This window comes from Corvus moneduloides, chromosome 1 (genome assembly GCF_009650955.1).
Source record: "Corvus moneduloides isolate bCorMon1 chromosome 1, bCorMon1.pri, whole genome shotgun sequence".
NCBI classification, from domain to species: domain Eukaryota; kingdom Metazoa; phylum Chordata; class Aves; order Passeriformes; family Corvidae; genus Corvus; species Corvus moneduloides.
The window spans coordinates 35,478,440-35,497,782 of NC_045476.1; the positions used below are offsets into that span (position 1 = coordinate 35,478,440).

Here is a 19,343-nt window from a genome sequence, read left to right on the forward strand (position 1 = left end):
GAATTTCACTGTATTCTGTGGGTGGTAGAAACACAAAGTCCTGCTCTCATGTATTTCCTGGGCATTCCTTCCTGCTCCTGCATTGCTGCTTTCTAGAGGGTACAATACTCTTCAATATTCACATATACTCAGCAAAACACCTACGTTTGCTTTAGCTGGCCTTGGTGCTACATATTTCTGTTACACTCACACATAAGGAAGAATCTCACTGTATTAAAAAAGAAAAGGTATTTGTACAAGTAGTAAGAAGGTAAGTGATTTGTGATCTTTCCTCATAAAAATATTCATGGCTCATAAATAGTATTTACCCCGCTGCCCCTGTTATACAAATACTTGCCTAATGCTATTGCTCAGCCATAAAGCTTACTTTTGCTTTCAGCAGAGTTCAGTGGCATGAGCTGGCTAATACAGGTATCATCTCTCTGTGAATATGCATTACTGGATCATTAAAAGTAGAATTGTGTGTACATTGCCCTGAAATTTTACAATTTTACACGATGAAGGCACAGGTGCCTTCCTGTGCTTGGTGAAATATTGGTCAAAATGTGGAAAAATTGTAGGCAGTACCCAATGTCTGTTGAACTTACAGCTCTAATTATCTTTCCTTCATGCTGGTTCTAGTAGCTGGTACCTCAGTGATGCAATGGACTGCACAGCACTTGGCATGGGGGCCACTAATGAACCAGCAGTAAAGAACTTTGCCAAAATCCACTGCCATTAGAGCACAAATGTAGAGAAATGGCCACATTGTCAAGTGTTTTGTATATTTAGCCATGAACAAAAACAGTGGGATAGTAGTACAATACATGTCAAAGATGTCTGTCATATGATGAACTGGTAACTAGTTCCCTGGTGTTTTATCTGCAGTTCCCCCAGCCCTGCAAGTAGTATTTTAATTAACAGGATAGTTGTCCAAAGCAGTCTTTACTTATCTACTCCTTACTTAGTGTATTATGACATTTGCTGCTCTTCAAAGCTCTGCAGAGCACTGAGGACTTCTGCGAGGAGGACAAGAAACAACAGATTTGGTTCCCAAATGCTTTAAAGCTTCATTTAAAACCAGTGAATGAGTAAAGGCTTCCCATTGCTCACATGGGAAGGTTTCAGATGATATAATAGTGTCTTTTTCATCCCTTACAGCTCTGGTTCGGGTCTGTTAGCCATTTCGGCAGTGTCCCTCTGAGGGAACATTAGCGATTCCTGCTGCTGTTGACTCACAAAAGGCTCCACTTCCTTGACACACCACAGTGACTGCAAAGAAAGCCCTTCTCCATGTGAGCCATGCAGCAGCTCAGCCTGGTTCTTGTTATGTTCCTCTCCATACCACTATACTCTGCATAGATGCAGTACCCACCCAAATGGGGTCACGTCTGCTGCTGACGATCTGCTGACATATTAGATAACTTATATGGGTTTCTTCACTGCTGCCAAGGGCAAAATATTCCCACATATACCGTTTTTGGTTGGCTTGTTTGTGTTGTTTTTTTTTTTTAAACCAGATGCTGGTCAAGTTGCAAAAGCAGGGAAAGTTCCTGAAGTATTGTGTTAATAAGCTAAACACTGCCTGGTCTGCTCCCCAGAAGTGTAGATATGAAACAATAGGAAAATAACAGGATTTTTCCCCTTGGCATGTCTGATGGATCTTTTGCTCCTTTGTTTCTTCCTATACTCACCTGATGTGGATGCTGTGCAATTTACTTTCACTCTTTTAGTTCAGGGAGGTCTAATCTAATGATTCACCTACAGGATCTTCATCTTCAAGACTAAACACATGGTCAGTTTGCAAAATGTCCTAATGTCTCTCACAGAGTTTTTTACCCAAAGCACTGTCTTTGTTTATATAACACAAAACAGATATGCTTCATTGTTGTGATATTACCGTAAGGGAGCTGTGTTTCTTGCCTGTTTCTCAAAACTGGTCTCCTTAAGAAAAAAAGGTTGAAACAATTCTGTCTATCCCACCCCTTCTCCAACAAAACTTCTGAACTACGTGGGTAATTTCAATTTAATTTGGAAACAATGACAGGATGTCAATGATATTCAATGTCTACTTGTTTTGTGACTATAGACTGACTAATATAGGAGGCAGAAATTCTCTTTATACTTCCATCATGGCTTGAGTCTCTTATTAGAAAATTATTGACATAGTAGACTTTATCACAAGACATAAATTCATGGGCGACCAGCCTTCATAGGTTCTACTACTTTCTACTACTAATCAAAATATTTCTTTATGTGCCTTTCCATACATGCAACTGAGAAACTGTACATAAATTTGTACATACTACTGCTCCACTGAATCATAGAGGAATAGCCTGGTCCCCAGAAAACTGAGCATGGGGTAGGTGTACCAGCAATCTTTCTCCTTGAGCCTTGGCAACTGGTCTGTTTTCCCAGCCCATGGAGTTTTGTGAGCTCTGACATGTTCTTCCTTGCTTTGATTACATAGGTTTCATTTGTTATAAGATTCTGTTAAAAAAAAAAACCCAACAAACAAAAATCCAAACCAACCAACCAAACAAAAACATTGGTAAATTCAAATTATACCAGAGGAGGAAAAATTAACTTTAGTTGTTTTGCATGTGCTACTATCTCATATGTAATAGTTTACACCTCTTCCAGTCCCTGGCATATGGATGGCTAAACAAGCTTGTTAGGAGCTTCACTGTAAGCCTTCAAAAAGGACCTCACCTAGACATGTCTTAAGCTATTTGGTATCAGTGGGGCACATGAATATCAAATCTGCTGAACAGATAGTAAATCTGGTTTTTGTCTTTCTTCTTAAGAAGGGAACCCAGCTTTTGTAAAATCTGGGTTCCATATGCAGAGCCAGCTATGAAGTCTTTCCTTTCACAGGAAAAGCCTGCACCAGTGTCCTCAAAGTTTCATCAGCTCTGTTATGTCTCTCATGTCCCTTCCTTCCCCCCCCAGGACATTCAAAGTACCTTTTGTCAGGCCTGCCTCTTCTTTACTGGAGACAGATGGTGATAAGTAGGTTTCATGTCCCCACTACCTGTTAATAAACAGAGGATAAAAGCAATGAGCACATTGAAGGACCAAGGTAAAGAGCCTAGCAAGGAACTTCTGCTTCTGGTGTCAGTTGTATGAGTCAACAAAGATGATGTGACCAGGTTATGAACAGCCTATTAGTATAATTCACTCTGAGCTGGGCTGCAAAACAGTTTGTTACAATCCTTCCCCCCTGATTTATGGCTTCAAGGGGAGGTTATTTTAAGATATCAAGAACTAAGTTCAGGAATATGGTTAACTGATGAAATGACCCCATCTTTGCTAGATGGTGCATGGCATGTTTCCTGTGGATAGCTGGGCTAAATTCACCAGCGACTTTGTGTGTTAGCAAAGATCCATCTAAACAGTGGCTTAAGAACATATAACAGTGACACACCATAGGAAGAACACTGTAGAATAATCACTGTTTATTAACTTGTCTGCAGCTGAACGTGACAATGTTTCAACTTTACGTCAATATTTATGTGCTCTGAAAAAGAGCTGGCATTTCACAGCAGAAACTGCTTTTCTTTAAAATAAAAAAAAAAATCTAAAAGGAAAATGAGAACCAAAGTGAGTTACAGATGTCAAGGACTGTAAGCTGCCAGTGATGACATGAGATAGCATTCAGATGATTTAGGCAATGTGTGAATAAACTGAAAATTCTTTTGTTGAAAAAAAGACAGGAAAAAGAAAAGATGGTTTTCACTTCCTCTCTTTCTCTAATGCACAACCTCCCTTCTCTACCTCTGTAGCCCATGCATCTCTCCCTTACGTGTTTCAGATGCACTCAAAAGTTGGTTCTTTTTGGTTCTCGCTTTTCTGTGAAAGCCCTCTCATTTCCGTGACAGTTGGTTCTCTGGATTTCAACATGGTGCATCTTTAAGAATGCACATTTGTGTTAACAGAAAAAAAACAGGTTAAGTGACATGGATACATTTGAAATCCCACTCTCTGCTAAGTGGCTGCATCTCCTGCCCCACATAGCTACCATCTACACCACTGTTGGTGGGACAAGTGCATGCTCTTCCTGTAATTCCACAATCACCACCATGGAAAGCACAACAGACACAAATTTTAAGGCAAAAGAGCAAGGTCCAGAAATAGACAAGAAATAACAAGGTTAAAATGTTATTCAAAACTGTATATACTCAGTTTTCAGTGGAGAAGACCAGCAAAGTGATGGTGACCATTGTGTTGTGCTTGTGACCGGTCTGCACCCATTCAGTTCTCAAGTTCTCAGGTCACACATTAGAGGAGGATCAGTCACTGTAGATTAGCAGATGTCATCCATTTTAGTGACAGCAGAACTAAGTAATACTCCTTTTTCTGCAGCAGTCGGTAGTTTCTCTAAAGACATTTCCAAATTCAATTTCTGTTGGGTTAATTCCTCTTCTCTTATATCATACTGCAGACTGGACAGCTGCCTCAGCTGGTGTCTGAATCTTCAACAAAGAAGAGGTCAGCAAAACTATTTTTCAACATTTAGCAGAAATCTACAGAAACTGTCAATTTTAGAAAGCTGATGGCAAGTTGTTTGACAGATGCCAAGTGGTAAGAGCCCAAATATACTATTGGGAATGTTTATTTGTGGGCATAATCTCCCCTGTCAAACTGAAGAAAAGGAAACCATGCAGGTTTCAGATATTAAGTGACAGATTTCATGCAGTCTTTCTTTCACTGGAAACGTGATTGCATGTTAAACATAGAAGTGCTCTTCCCAATCCCTAGGAACACATCAGTGCAAAAGGCATGCAACCCTTTGAAACTGAACCGAAAAAATAAAGGGTTCGAGTATTGGTTGCTTTGCTAACACAAATATTTTAAAAACTCTCTGAAATCTGACCTAATTGAAAAGGATTGTGTCATTAGCTGTTGGTGGGTAGAAAGGTCAGGTTTAAAAATAGACTTTATTTTCTTTGCAAAAGCTCAGAGAGAGTCTACAAATCAAGGTGCCTTCCCAAGTGCCTTGTTTTATAGGCAGCACTGACACCATGTCTCTGTGTGGTGCTTTTAGTCAGCAGACTCTGAGGCCTTTTCTGCAGCATGTTGCTATCACTGTGACTGGGTTTGGGCAAAGCAAAGCAGGAATGCAGAGTACTTGCAGTTCTGGGCTAGAGTCTAAGACCAGTTAATTCTGGCCTTGTGTTCTAGTTATCACATTGTACTGATCAAGATTAATTGTGGCATTGCCAAGGAAGGGTGGAGGCATCACTTAAGGTGCAAAGCTGTCGCTACAGCTGTAAGACTTTAGCTGTGCTTAAGCCACTATTTCTTCCTAGTGTTTCCGTCTTTGAGACTTAGCACTAAATTTTTTTCTCTCTCTCTCAAACCTTTCATCTTAGGTTTCTTTCCAATACCAAATATCCAATGTGTCTATATGTCTGTTTATTTTGCCAGAATTAACCTTGGGTTTCCCTTTTTGACATAAAACACCTGTTCTAAAATACTCACTAAACTATGTCCCAACTTTCCCCCTCTTATCTCTCCTACAGCCCGATTGTACACCATTATCTTTCTTTCATGGTGCCAGCTTTGGTTTTACTATCTGCTTAGTAGATCCATATAATTTATTCTAGTGGGCTAAAGGGAATTTTCTTTTCAATTCTCATTTATTTTAGGCCTTTTTAGGGGATCCATGCTAATAGTTTTACTATTTGGTACACTATATAAAGGTGAATATCACTTTCCACATGATCACTTACATCCAAGTGTCTCAAACCTGAGGGACAAGGTTTGTCTTGGCACTGTCACCCAAAGCATTCCTGGTGTTAGAAAGAAAAAAATATCAGAATATTAATTCTTGTACTGTACTTTGGCAGCTGTCTTTGAAGTTGAAAGGTGCATGACAGGTTTCTGTGCTCCATACTTGCTCAAGAGTTTCTGTAACAGAAAGAGGAACGTGAACTCAGGTATATGAAAAGGGGTGATGCCATGGACTTTTAAAGAGAACCCACTCATTTCAACTTGTGTGAGACCTAAGCTCTTAATCAAATCCTTAATTTGCCAAAAAGTGACAATGTAAAATAGAGTTTTTAACTTGAAAGATACTATTTTAACTTGTTTTAAATAATAATTTCCATTACTGGAAAAATGTTTCAGTTAATGAAAGGTAATTTTTTTATTTGACAAATATCTTTTTTTAACTTTGAAATCCATGTACAGATGGAATTAAAACCTATGACTTCAGGCTGATTTTAATCAAAAAAAGATCTCATACGGAGAAAAAGACAAAATGTTTAACCCTAAATTTGAGAGACTACCATGGAGGAAAAGTAAGTTTCTCCCAGGCCCCAGCAGTTGTTAGGGGTGAAGACAAGGAAGCTAATCAACCACTAGTGTAACATGGGGCTGCCTTGGCTACTAATCATCAGCTCTGTTGTGGTAGGGTTTGGCTATATTGGGTAACTATGGATAGAGAGAAAGGCCAAATCCTTCTCCAAAGTCCTTGCAGTATCCTAGCAAGCAGACTCGGGGCAGTGGTGAATGGAGGAGGAGTGAGCTGTCTTTTTCCACTGATGGTTGCTTTGCACAAGAGGCATCTCTTTTGCCCAGCAGTCATTAGTGGGGTTCCCTGAGGCTCAGTACTGGGGGCAGTTCTGTTTAATACCTCTGTTGATGATCTGGACAAGGGGATTGAGGGCACCCTCACTAAGTTTGCAGATGATGTTAAGTTGGGCAGGAGTGTTAATCTGCTGGGGGGCAGGAAGGTTCTGCAGAGGGATCTAAACAGACTGGATCAATGGGCTGAGGCCAGTGGTGTGAGGCTCAATGATGCAAAGGGCTGGGTCCTGCACTTGGTTCACAACAAAAACCCATGTAGCACTACAACCCTCAGGAGGGGTGGCTGGGAAGCTGCCCAGCAGAAAAGAAACTGGGGGTGCTGGTCAACAGCCAGCTGAACATGAGCCGGCAGAGTGCCCAGTTATCCTGGCTTGTATAAAAAATAGTAAGACCATCAGGACCAGAGAAGTGATTTTCCCTCTGAACTCATCACTGGTGAGGCCACACCTTGAGTACTGCATCCAGTTCTGGGCTCCTCACTATAAGAAAAACATTGAGGTGCTGGAGCATGTCCAGAGAAGGGCAACAAAGGTGGTGCAGAGTCTACAGAGAGTAAATCATACGAGACAAGTGGAGGGTCACAGTGACTTTATCACTCCCTAAAACTGCCTGACAGGAGGTTGTAGCAAAGTGGGGGTCAGTCTCTTCTCCCAGGCAGCCAGTGACAGGACAAGAGGACATAGCCTCAAGCTACACCAGAGGTTCAGTTTGGGCACTGGGAGGAGTTTTTGAAGGGGTTGTCAAGCACTGGAATCGACTCCTAGTGAGGCAGTGGAGTCACCATCCCTGAAAGTGTTTAAGAAATGACTGGAAATGGGACATAGTGCTATGGTTTAATTGACAAGGTGGTGGTCAGTCAAAGGTTGGACTCAATTTTGGAGGTCTTTTCCAACCCAAATGATTCTATATTTTTTTTTAAAATCTCCCCATTTACATCCCCAGTGCTGGGCGAAAAGACCACACTGGAATGCAAATGCAGTTCAGTCCTTGTGTAACCAAAGATCATCTAAATAAAAGCCCAGAAAAGCTGATTTTTCTGCTGTGGAAAAAGATAAGATGCATGATAGATAGTAAGTGTTGTCTCTTTTTTGTTGGAAAGGAGTTGTTCTCACACCTTTTTACTTCCCCTTGTTTCTATCCCTGAGATATGATATCCATTGTACATTACTTACACCCATTTACAAACTATATCTGTGATCGTATTTCTTGGTTATTTCTTCAGGACAAACAGCAAGGTATTATCCTATTAGCTGAGTTTCATTTGTGTTTCATAGTAACAGCAGTAACAACTCTGTCAAATTTTGTTAACCTTTCCTGTATCTAGAAAAACCCAGCCTGGCTTTGTATCCTGCAAGAAAGCTTGAGGTTAACACATGACTTACTCTTGTCTAGCTGTATTTTAAACTGCCAAATTTGAGCACTACAAGACTGTAGATGTTCTTCATTAGCAAAAGACTCACACACTCATTTATATTAAATATAAACTGCTATAATCTCATGTCTGTCATAGGGCAATGCTAGTTTCTATGTCACCCAGAAGCCTATTTGATTTGTATTTTCATTACTGCACTCATTATTGGTGAAGGTTTTAAGAGCAACTATGAATACTGTACTATGGTCAACAGTAAGTTAAGCTCTAAAACCACCCAAAAATTCCTGGTAAAGTTGAACTGAAATACTGGTTCAAGCTCTTCTCTGATCCGTGCTAAATGAACTGCTAACTTTAAAGAGGCTGTAATTTCACCTCTGATCACCTGCAAGTTGATGCCAACCTACTTGGCTTGTAGCTACTTTTTATGGTGCAAATTCCGGGTTGATTGGTTTCCTCACTTTGATATAACTAATGGAAGCAAGCTGGCTTCTCCTGCAAACCCGTGCAGGCAGAGCAGGAAGTGCTTACCTCGTAGGGTTGTCTTCACGCTGCTGAAATGAAAACCCTTTCAGTGTCAGCCTTCCAGCAGAGAGTGTGCTGGGAGTTACACAAACTTGTGAACTGTTTTCCCCCAGTGTTATTTATGACCACATTATTTCAAATAAGCTTAGTTTCCCTCTGCAAGCTTAGCTGTTGCCAGATAAATCAACAGTATGTTATGGGTACTGAAATATGTTTTTCAAGCCCTAATCCCGAATGCTTTTGAAATTGCAGGCTTAAGAAAAAAAAAAAAAATCCTTTTTATGCCAGAACACCCCCAGTCTGGTTCCCCATACTGTTAAAATAAGCAAAAACAATCTTTCACCGTGCCATGGTGTGGGAGTGCTTCTCCCTCCATCCTTACAGTGTGGAAATAAGCCAGAAATATCTGGCAGGCCCCGTTTGTGGTGCCTGATAGGTCCGGCAGCAGGACCCTCTCTGCACCCGCTGGGTTTCTGTGATTGTGGCTGTGAGGCTTCAGGCAGCAGAAGGCTGCTGGAGCAGCTCTTCAGTGACAGCAGTGCTGCTCCCAGACTGTATCACACGCTCTGTTACAAACTGCTCCGCGTGAGCTGCGAGAGTTGTAAACCACAGCGCTTCTTCTCACTTTCCAAGCTCACTAGGCCAGAAATGAAACCTTCTTTGTTCTATGTTCACCTTACTCCTCCATGTTTTCTATCTTCTTCATTTCATTTTTTCCCTTTTTTTTTTTTTAAACTACCATTTTTCTTAACACCTACCAGGAGAGGTGGACACAAATTACAGATACATCACTGAGTAAAAATGGAAAAGCAATGCTCCCGAAGTTTTTGGGAAATGGCTGACAGCCTTCTCGTAAGGCTTTCTACTGCCGGCCCTCAAAGCAAAACTCATTCTCTTTACTCATTGTCTTTGGGCGTGTTTTCTACTGCTGTATGTTCACAGAGGGAAAATATGCAGAGATCAGCAGTTTCAAAGGCAGTCTCTAATTTTAGGTTCCTAGCTTTGGATATTTTGGGACACAACTTTGGACACAACAAAAAAATTGTAAGGAACTATAAATCTAGATGAAGTAAGTAACGCCCAAGACATCTCAAAATGGAGACCCAAAACCAGACTCTTCTATTTAAAAAAAAAAGTTTTAACATTTGCCAGAAACTTTTTTCTTAGTTGTTGAGGTTTCTATTCTTCCCAGCACTTCCTACTATTCCTATTTTCATATCACCACTACAGGCAACTCTGAAACTCTCCTACCGATCCAAGGGCTGCAAAAGTCGAGGAAAAAATTTGCCCTTTCTCATAAATATGCACATGATCATCTTTAGTGCTGTGTAAAGTCTGATTATTTTTTTTAACCAAAGAATGCTCCTTGAGACTTTTTATTTAGCTGAGATTGTTCTAAATACTTCTACATTGCCAATTTATTATTTATTAGTATTTCTTAAACAGGTAATTTCCAACAAACAGCAAATAAATTAGCTATTCAAATCTCGCTTAATAAAGCTCAAAAGTTCTGATTTATTATTTTTTAATGAAAATTAAATATTAAATGAGGAAAGAGACCAAAAGGCCTGAAAGAAAATGAAAATAAAAGAGGTTCACTTAAAATATCTGTCACAGGTACAAGAAAAAAAGAAGAGATTTTATTGTTTCAGGAGTTTGAGCAATGAATACATTTTCCAAGCAGTCCAACTACACAATCAAGTCACACAATAGCCGGAGATTTACTTTAACTAATAAACAATGTGAGTGACAGCTTTCCTGAAAACTGCAAGCCCAGAATTTCAGGTGGACCACTGTACCTAATCAAAGGAGAGGGAGCCATCACTTTCTTGCAGTCTGCCAGGAATTGCTTCTTGTCTTCCATCATCAAGGTGAAAGTCAAGAAGCAGCTCCATCCTGTCTCTAGGACAGACAAATAGACAAACATACATGTGCTTGTCAGGATATCTTAACTACAGTGAGACTTCAAAAATCAGGAACTAGAACAGATTTTTCAGATGCTCCAGCAAACTGCTTCCGTATCACGGACATAAATTTTTACATCTTTAAAATGAGCACTGAAATAAAGAAGTCTTGTGTTCCCCTAAAATTTTGGTCCAAAGCAGTGGTTTCAGCTTACAGTAAATCTTGTGCTGTGGCAGACCGTGGGTTGCTTGTATTGTTTTGTGGAAGGCAACTAAGAAAAGCACCACTGGGCAAGTTTAAATGTATGGTACTGCAGATGTATGTATGTGTATAGAGAAGTGTATACACAAGCACATTTTGTTCATCTTGAATAATATTCCTATCTGCTAAGGAAGCAAGTTACATTTTATGATTTATAAAATTTTGAAGTGTTCTGAAATGCTTTGTGAGTAAAGAAATTAAAAATGCTTTTTGTGTAAAGAAACTAGACAAACAGATTCTTTTGCATGCCATTGAAATGTTCTCTCCAATGAAGTTGGACAGACAATGTGTTTCTGTGTTGTCTTTTTCGAGACCTGTGAAGGAGCTTTTCTGATCTCATCTTTCTCTCTAACATTCCAGCCTTTCTGCTTAATTCTGCCAGTTAATTCATATTTCCTCTAACTCTGCAAAACAAGTGGAAGGGCTCCTAAGGACTTTGGTTTGAAATTGAGCATAAAATGGTTGTATAAAAATAGAGCATTAAAGATGTGGCTTTTCATAACACTTCAGACCACCGATTTAAACCCCAAAATCCAAAGCTGGTGCTTGGTCACTTCAAGCCTGGTGTGCATTGTGTCGGTCCTGGAGCAGTTCTGGGTGTTTGGGGGGATGACTCGTTTTGCTTTAGTTTTCAATTCGGTGTCGTTGGGGAAGGTGGGCAAGACAAACTTGTGTGTTTATTATTTATATGTATATACCTTTAAAAAAACCAAAAAGGCTCAGGATTTTTGGTACGTGTGACATGATGGGGGGCAGAGATTCCCTCAGTGAATAGTCAGGAAGGCCCTGGCTGCCTCTGCCTACCCCATCCTGCTATGGGGAACCCAACCTTGTCCTCCACCGCCCTCCGGTCCAGGGCAGACTCCCCTGGGGCAGGACGTAATGCTGGCCGGCCGCCGTAGAGCATCGTCTTCCCTAGGGGTGCAGGAGCCTGTCCGCGCCGCGGGGAGGGAGGCTAACAGTCCCCACGCCCTCCGGGCAGGCACGGCATCGGCGGCTGCAAAGCCCCTCACCCTATGACAAAGATTTTGCAATACTGGAATTAAATGGTCACATCCGAACTCATGTACTGCTTGGTGGTACTTCAAATTATAGCCGCAGAGAGTTGGGAGTTCAAGCCCTTAGTGAAAATTTCATCAGCTTTTAGTGACGGTTTTAAACTGAAAGAAATAATCTGTGGAGTACCCAAACTCAGATATTTATTTTTAATGAAAATGTCATCCCTGTCATTAAATACAAACTTTAGGTTTATACGGAAAATAGTGTATTTTCTGCACATGAAGGAACATTAAAGTCTAATTGTGTGCAGCTGACGCGCCAATGTGTGCTTGAGAACTCGATGATCTTCCAAGCTATGCTCTACACAAACCATGCTAAATACACACAGTATGGCACGTTGGAAGAGGTGCCTGTGCGCCCATGGGGCACTTGTCCTGGCACCTTTGTAGCGGCGGTGCGTGCGCTCGTCAGCTTGTACCACGAACAGATTTGCCACACGGCTCTGGATCGGGAAGGATGTGCTCAGTGATCCTCCTGGTTGCGAGACCTCCTGCGTGTGCATCTGTCCGTGTGTCTGTGTCGAGTTATGCCCGGCTGTTCGCGCTCTACGCGGACAAAGACGTCTCCCGTTCAGGAGCGCGGCAGCCTGCAAAGTGTGAATAATTTTCAGCGAGGAGTTACACTAAATGGGAAAGCTTTTAGCACATTATCCACTGGCAATTGGACTATAATCTAATTGTCAGCCCTCGGGTCTTAATAGAGCCTTTCTCTTTCCACCATTGGATTTGCATCTGGGAGATGCCTAATGGGTTTAAAATGCCTCGCATTTTGCTCCAATAAGCCACCTTCTCGCCGTAGGTGACATTGAGATGTTTTTGTTGTGAAATTGGATCTCGGGTACGTGGGCTTCTGCCTTGCTGGCGCGGCTCTTTCCGTGAAGGGGAGAGCGTGGAGCGGCGGCAGTGGAGCGATGTCCCTGCCGCAGCAAGAGCACTGGGAGCGGGGGCTGCTCCGAAATCGGGGAGCGCAAAGAGAGGAGGAATCCGGCGGACAGACCAATAGAATTATGTGCAGCGGAGGAGAAAAAAGCTCCTGAAAGCCGGGCTGATAATCGCGTGAGGTTGCAGAGGAGCAGAGCCCAAGCCGGAGCCGGGTAGTGCTGTAGCCGTCGTTTTGTAAAGTAGCGGTGCGCTCGCAAGGCACGAACGGGCGATCCTGAGACTCCGCCCGAGCGAATAAACACCATTCTTTTTACTGGAGAAACTGTTTTCATCTACAAGGGTGAAAAATAAGAAAGAGTAAAAAATTTTAACTCTTCCCTCCCGAGGCAGGAGTAAGCTCGATCCCAAAGCAGTGCTGTAGGTTACCTTGGAGAGGGGGTGTGGGCTTCAGGGTCAGACACAGATTCCGGGCAGCACCAGGCCAGCAGCGGTCAGGGTGGGACGGCGGCAGGGAGGGTTTCGGCAGCAGCACCCCTCACCTATTGGTTCCTAATTAAAGGGAAAGGTGATCTTGCCCTCCGCACAGGCGACGGATCCGGAGGGGACACGGGGAAGTAACGGAGGAGGAGGGATGGGATGCAAATGTCAGATTATCCCAAGGGACAGCCGGGAGAAGAGCGGGTGCCAGCTCGGCTCGGTGCCGGGCCCATTTCCGGGGGGCAGCCCCACGGGTACCACAGCCCAGGTTTGTCTCTGCGGCGAGAAGTGTGCGGCGTGGGGGCTTTTGCGAGAATAAAAAAAAAAAAGAGAGAGAAAGGGTGACGGCCCCTCATCACTACGCGAAAGAGTTGCTTAAAACCTGAGCGCGGCTCCCCGCACGGTCTGCGCCCCTCTCCGCACCCCCCCCCCCCCCCCCCCCCCCCGGCGGCCCTGCGCGGCCGCGGAGAAACGCGCAGCGTCGGAGCTCTTGTCACACAAGCGAAGGCTCACCTGAAACCATCCCTCTGGACCCTAGGTTGCCCGGCGGGTTTGTGCGGGTTTTTTGTCCCTCGTGTGTCGTTGCCGTCGCGATTTTGTCTTGGTGAGGAAAGGGCCGGGAAGAAGTGGTTCTCATGGTTTTCACGGAATCGGGTTTACTCCTTGGCTTTTCAGGGATCAGAGAGGGGTTTTGGAGGGGGGCCGCAAGCTCCCTGTTTGAAACCTGGCGGCGAAACTGAGCCCTAATCCTGATTAAAGCTGGGAACCGAACGAACGCGACGAGGTGTGCAGCGATTACCACACGCTGTTTTTTGCTGGCGCACAAGAGAGTAAGGAGCTTTTTAGACCAAGGAAGGGGCGAAAAAAGTACTTTACAAGAATAATGAAGCCTAATGAAATGTCTCTGCCACAGCAGGCTGACACCCGCGACAAACACATGGATTTGCTAGATTAAAAACAAACTGCAGTGTAGATTGCGTGTTCTTCATAAACGGATAAACAATAACGAAGGATTTAATTGAAACGGGTTCAAACGAGGCAACCGCCCTGTTGGGGAGCAGCAGGGTCAGTAACTCTGCTCTCGGGAGGGGGTCGGTACAGTGGTGACAGCCGCTCTGTGCCTGGGTGCGGCGGGGACTGGCAGCTCCGGTTCGCATCCCCTGGGAAGAGCGCGCGGACGTTATTAAATACATCCACTTGGTTGGGAAAGCAGAGAGGCATCAAGAGCACTGTGGTGGTGGTATGTTCCCCTGCCACCCCCTGGTCTCTGGAAGCCGTCCCGTCGCCGGAGAGGGCCATGGGCAGGGACGGCAAAGCAGCCCAGGGGAGCCGGGCTCTCTCCCTTTCCGCACTCGGGTTCCCTGATCCCTGTGTCTCCCCAGTCCGGCCCCGGCGGGGGAGAGAGCCGTAGCGAGAATTAGGCGGCCGGAGATGAGACCCATTCCCTGCCCACGGGGAAGGAGGGGGGTGCTCTGGACGTCTAGACAAGGCTCATTTCCTTATCAGAGGCGGAGCGAGGGGAAAAAAAAAAACCCTGAAAAAATATAGATTCTCGTGGGATAGAGCGAAAAGTTGCATGACTTAACCAAGCAAAAGAAAAGCCATCTCGTGTGGACGGACCCGTTTAAAATAAAATAAAACGAAGCTCCTGGTTTCTTTCCACCCCGGTTTTTTTACCTCCAAGGTACGAGACCCGCAAGCCCCCAAGGCCAGTTCCTCTCCCAGAGGGGCAACCCACTGCCCGGAGGTGACCGGCAGCCCCGTCCCAGCTCCACGACCGCGCCGTGGCCTCGGTTCCCCCTCGCCCGCCTCTCCGCTCGTCTCCGCGCCCGGGTGCGCCGTGCCCCTTTCACTGCGCAGCGCTTCCCCCCGCTGCGGCCGAGTCCTCCTCCCCCGGGCCAAGGCAATGACCGGGCGCCGCGCGGGAGTGGAAATCCCGTGGCAAGGGAGAGCAGAAATCAGTCCGGAGCTCCTCAGCTGCCGCGGCTGAGCCGGTGTTTCCCAGACGGACGCACTGAAATGTCCACGGCCACCCGCCACCCCTCTCCCCTCAGCCTCGATGGACTGGGAGCAGCCCCTGCTAGGCACAGGTATGTTACCCTCACTGCTGGGGGACAGAAATAAGCAAGGGAAAAGGAGAGATTGTTTTTTGTTTGGGCGTTTTTTTTTTTTCCCCAGTAGGATCTGTGCTGTTACTTTGACGAGAGCTCGTGGGTTTTATTATCCTTATTTGCCCGGCGCATACAGTAGGTAGGAAACCAAAGGAGACTTAGGCAGCCCCGTCACCAGAGGAACGGTGAATAGAATAATTTCCCCGGCTGTTTGTACCCTCCTTTGTCTTTCTTTTCAGGCAGGCCGAACCCTGCTTTTCAGGTAGAGCCAAGGGAGCGCAGGGCCGGGAGCTCGGGACCCCCGTCCCGCCGCCCCTCGCACGCCGGGAGGGGTCCCAGCAGCAGGGCTGTCCCACAGGGAAGTCGGACCCGTACTTGACGGGATGTCCCTCGGGATAAAGTGGTAAACTGTTGGAGGGACTTTTTGTTTGTTTGCTTAAGATTGATGTCGGCAGAACCGCTCGTCTCTGGTTCCCTGTGTCAAGCAAGAGGCGATGCTTCGTGAGCTGGCCCTCCCGGCTCGCCGGCCGCGGCACTGGCCGGGCTCTCCCCTTTCGCCCCTCTCCTCCCGCTAATGCCTGAGGCTAGACTGGGCCCCCAGACTGCTGCGGGCGACGCCAGAATCCTCTGCCAGACGCTTCAGGCGCTTCTAAATATGCACGTCCCGTTTGTGACATGTATTCTATCTATTGGCAAAATTCAGGTAATAAAAAGGCAAACTGCAGTTGGTTCCCGCTGAACTCAAAGTGATAAAGCACTGTTTCGTCTTCCCCACTCCACTGGCTGTGAAGGGTGACCCGAATAATTGTTTCTCCATATTAATTAATTAAGTGCAGCAGGAACGGAGAGACACCGGCTATGTATGGCTCTTGGCACAAGCGTGCATACTAAAAGTTCTTGGATTCTGTTCTAGGTTTAAAAGGTGGAACTTCAGTGACCAAGTTGCATGTCCTCTTGTGAATCGTTCTAGCGAGTAAATATTTTCAGTAATATTTTTATTTAAAGGAATTAAACGCACCGCTTTTCTTTATTTATTTATTCATGAGAGTATGTTTCTATTATACGTGTGAAAGAATACTGGTGAGCAACTTACTTAAATCACTACCTTGGAATAATCTGCTCGTTGGTACCATCAGCCCGTCCCGACTTTCTCTGTCTTATGTGCTTGATCAATACCATCTATTTCGGCGCAGCCGATGAAATGGAGTTGAAGAAAACTGTGCGATCAGCGGCCCACGCGCTGGTTTGGCTAAAAGGGGAATGCTGCAAGGGTCTCCCCTGGAGTCGGTGGGGGCGAGTACATCTCACCGGGATGACAATATTTGGGATCCGGTGCAGGAAAACCAAGGGCACGATGAGCCTTAAGGAACATTCTGTCCCAGCGGAAAGCACACAACGACGAAAACGGCTGCTTTGAAAGCTGTGGTCTTTCAACATTTGAATGTAGAAGAGAAAATTAACACTCACACGCACGCACCAGAAAAATCCACAGTTACGTTTCATCCTTTCAAGCGCCTCTCCGCCGTTTCTTGTCTCGGCAAAGCGAATAGCCTGGGGACCTTCCCGGGAGCATCCCCGGCCGCGGGGCCTGCCCCCCGTTCCCGCCCCCAGGGCTCAGAGGAGCGGAGGGCGCACCCCGAACCGCAGCCGGGGCCCCGGCGGGGAGTGGGGCTGGGGTGCCCAAAAGGGGAGAGGCTCCGGGGAGCCGTCCCGAGGGCCGGCCGCCCCCTCCCCACCTCGCGGGCGGCCAGAGCCCTGCCCTGCCCTCCCCTCCCCTCCCCTCCCCTCCCTTCCCTTCCCTTCCCTTCCCCTCCCTTCCCCTCCCCTCCTCTCCCCTCCCTCCCTCCCGTCCGTCCCTCCTCCTCCTCCTCCTACTACTACTGCTGCCGCTGCCGCTGCCGCCCGCCTCCGCCCCCTCCCCCGCGGCCGGGCCGGGCCGGGCCGGGGCCCTTGACGTGTCCCGGCGCCGATTGGCCGCCGGCCGATAGGATCTCCGCGGCCCCGCGTTAAGGCGGGGGAGCTCGCGGCGCCGGGAGCAGAGTGCTCCCGGTATCCCGGTCTGCCACCCCCGGCCGGTCCTCCCGCCCGCCCCGTCCGGGCAGCGCCGCACCGAGCCGCGCCGCTTCCCCGCACAGTGGCCATGGAGTACACGCCGCCCCCTAAGCCGCAGCTCTCCTCCCGGGCCAACGCCTTCTCCATTGCCGCCCTCATGTCGAGCGGCAGTTCCAAGGACAAGGAGTCCCCCGAGAGCACCATCAAGCCTTTGGGTGAGTGGGGATGGGGGTGACCGCCGGTGTCCGTGGGGTGCGGAGCTCCCGTCCGTCCGTCTGGCCCTGGCCGCACTGGCTCACTCTTCTCGGTGCTCCGGCAGCCGGCCGGGGAAGCGGCGCGTCCCCCCTGCCCGAAGGTTTTCCCTGCGGAGGGAAAAGCAGCACCACCTAAGCTTGAAGGTTGAGCGCCTTCATCACCTATCGCCGTTTTTAGGCGAGGCTGTTTATAGCATAAAGAGTTTCCTAAATTCCTCCAGTTTCAGTTACGCCTCTTATTTATCCAGATTCGCCATTTGTAGAATAATCCCACACTCTAAGGTAGTTCCATTTCTCTTCGCTGATATGAAATGAATCTCTTAAATATTTATTGCAAATCCACCCTGGTTCTGAAGTTAATTAAGAGACTCTCCGTTATCGTGCCTAGGCTTACAAAGGTAGTAAAACTTGTGCGTAGACCTGAAAATCCTTTCACAGCTCCTCGATGTAGGCTCGTACATGCTGTTTTGCTCTACATAGACCGGGAGGAGTTTAAGTGCTCGCGATTTTCGGGTAAGCGATTTCGCTTCTATTCGGTTGCCTCGATTCAGAATCCTGAAAGCTTTTAAAAGACATTAACATCTTCACCTCCTCCCCCTCGGCCCCCCAAGTTTCTGCGGTTTGTCATCCTTGCGTGTATCCAGGAGTTGGCAGAAAACTACAAAATATGTGTTAATCTTTCAGGGCGCCAATGAACAGGATTACACTCAATCTTAAAAGAATTTAGCAAAGGCAGCTCCCTCAGCGTCTGCTCCACCTAATCAACTGTCTCAAAAGATTTCACATAGTCTAGGGATTCCTTGTGAACTTCAGTTTTTAGTCTGGGCGCTAACGTAGGCCGAGAATGTTGTAGTATTCCCGATCGGCATATTTACATGGGTCGGTGTTAAAGTTAGTGTTAGTGGAGTTGTTCTTTGTTTGGTTGGGTTTTTTTCTGAAAACGCTTATTTAATTTGCCTTTTCAAAATTTTTTTAACCCCTTCCCGCATGTCGTTCAACTAAAAATCGAAGGGAAACGACTGCCTGTAACTCGGTTTTTATTAACTGGAGCTTTAGGCAAAACCTTTCCCTGGAGGGGCAGGGCGCGTTCGTGCTTCTCCTGTTCTTTGGCGCCGAGCGGCGGATCCGTCGCCGTATCCCGGTGCCGCATCGCGGAGCCGGGGCAGAGCCTTCGCAGCCCTGCTCCCTCCTGGCCTCGCCTCTGGCGGAAACTCCCAACGGAGCTGCTGAAGCGCCCGAAGCCTCCCGGGGCGGGCGGGGGTGGGCGGCAGCGCCGGCGGAAGCCAGGCGCGGCGGGCGGCCAGCGTCGGCAGCAGCTACTGCACCCGCGTAGGCTGCGCGGCCGCACGCAGCTCCCCTGGAGACAGTTTCTCCAAAGGAGCGTGTTCAGTGTCAGCAAACCGCCAGGGAGAAAGGCAGACCCAGCTTTCCGGGAGGGCGAGCCCGTGCCCGCTGTTTAATTGGTATTTGGGGTTCTCTTCCGCGCGGAGCCTGCGCGGCCGCGCTCGGGCTCCTTCTGTGTTGCGCTCTCTGTCAGCGGTGCAGTCCAGGAGCAGCCTCCCGTGCTCCCCCAGCGTGACCCTGGCCCTCAGCAGCCCCTCGGCGCCCAACGCTCCTGTTTTAATGAGAATTAGTGACCTTTTCGTGGAACCCCTCGGTTAGCGGCGGGGGCAGCGCGCAGGGCTGGCTCTGCCCCGCCGTGCCCCGCGGAGTGGATCCGCACCGTGCTCTTCCCGGAGCTCATCTCCGAAAATCACCACCGCTGCCCTCAAATGATGAGCGGATGCCTAAGGAATCAGCCGGGTCTGCGGGTGTGCTGGGGCAGAGCGGCGGCAGTCGAACGAAAAATGCCTTTTTTATAGATATTTAGTTTTTA

General features: G+C 46.8%; 1 protein-coding gene and 1 long non-coding RNA gene across 3 annotated transcripts in view; one reads left to right on the top strand and one right to left on the bottom strand.

Annotated features, from left to right (window-relative positions):
• Positions 1 to 11,824: 11,824 nt before the first annotated feature.
• On the bottom strand, positions 11,825 to 14,697 carry LOC116442364. Its single transcript, XR_004239531.1, has 3 exons — positions 13,564 to 14,697; positions 13,000 to 13,354; positions 11,825 to 12,905 (listed from the first exon to the last, which is right to left on the bottom strand). It is a non-coding gene; the product is annotated as an uncharacterized LOC116442364 (long non-coding RNA).
• A 2,405-nt stretch (positions 14,698 to 17,102) lies between these two features.
• Positions 17,103 to 19,343, top strand: part of TBX20 (T-box transcription factor 20) — a 40,155-nt gene continuing 37,914 nt past the window's right edge. Inside the window, exon 1 of one of the 2 annotated variants that reach the window (XM_032105213.1) lies at positions 17,103 to 17,428. In XM_032105213.1, the coding sequence (XP_031961104.1) occupies positions 17,302 to 17,428 (127 nt within the window). In that variant the 5' untranslated portion in view covers positions 17,103 to 17,301. The remainder of the gene's footprint in view (positions 17,429 to 19,343) is intronic. The other variant, XM_032105203.1, reaches the window with a different exon arrangement.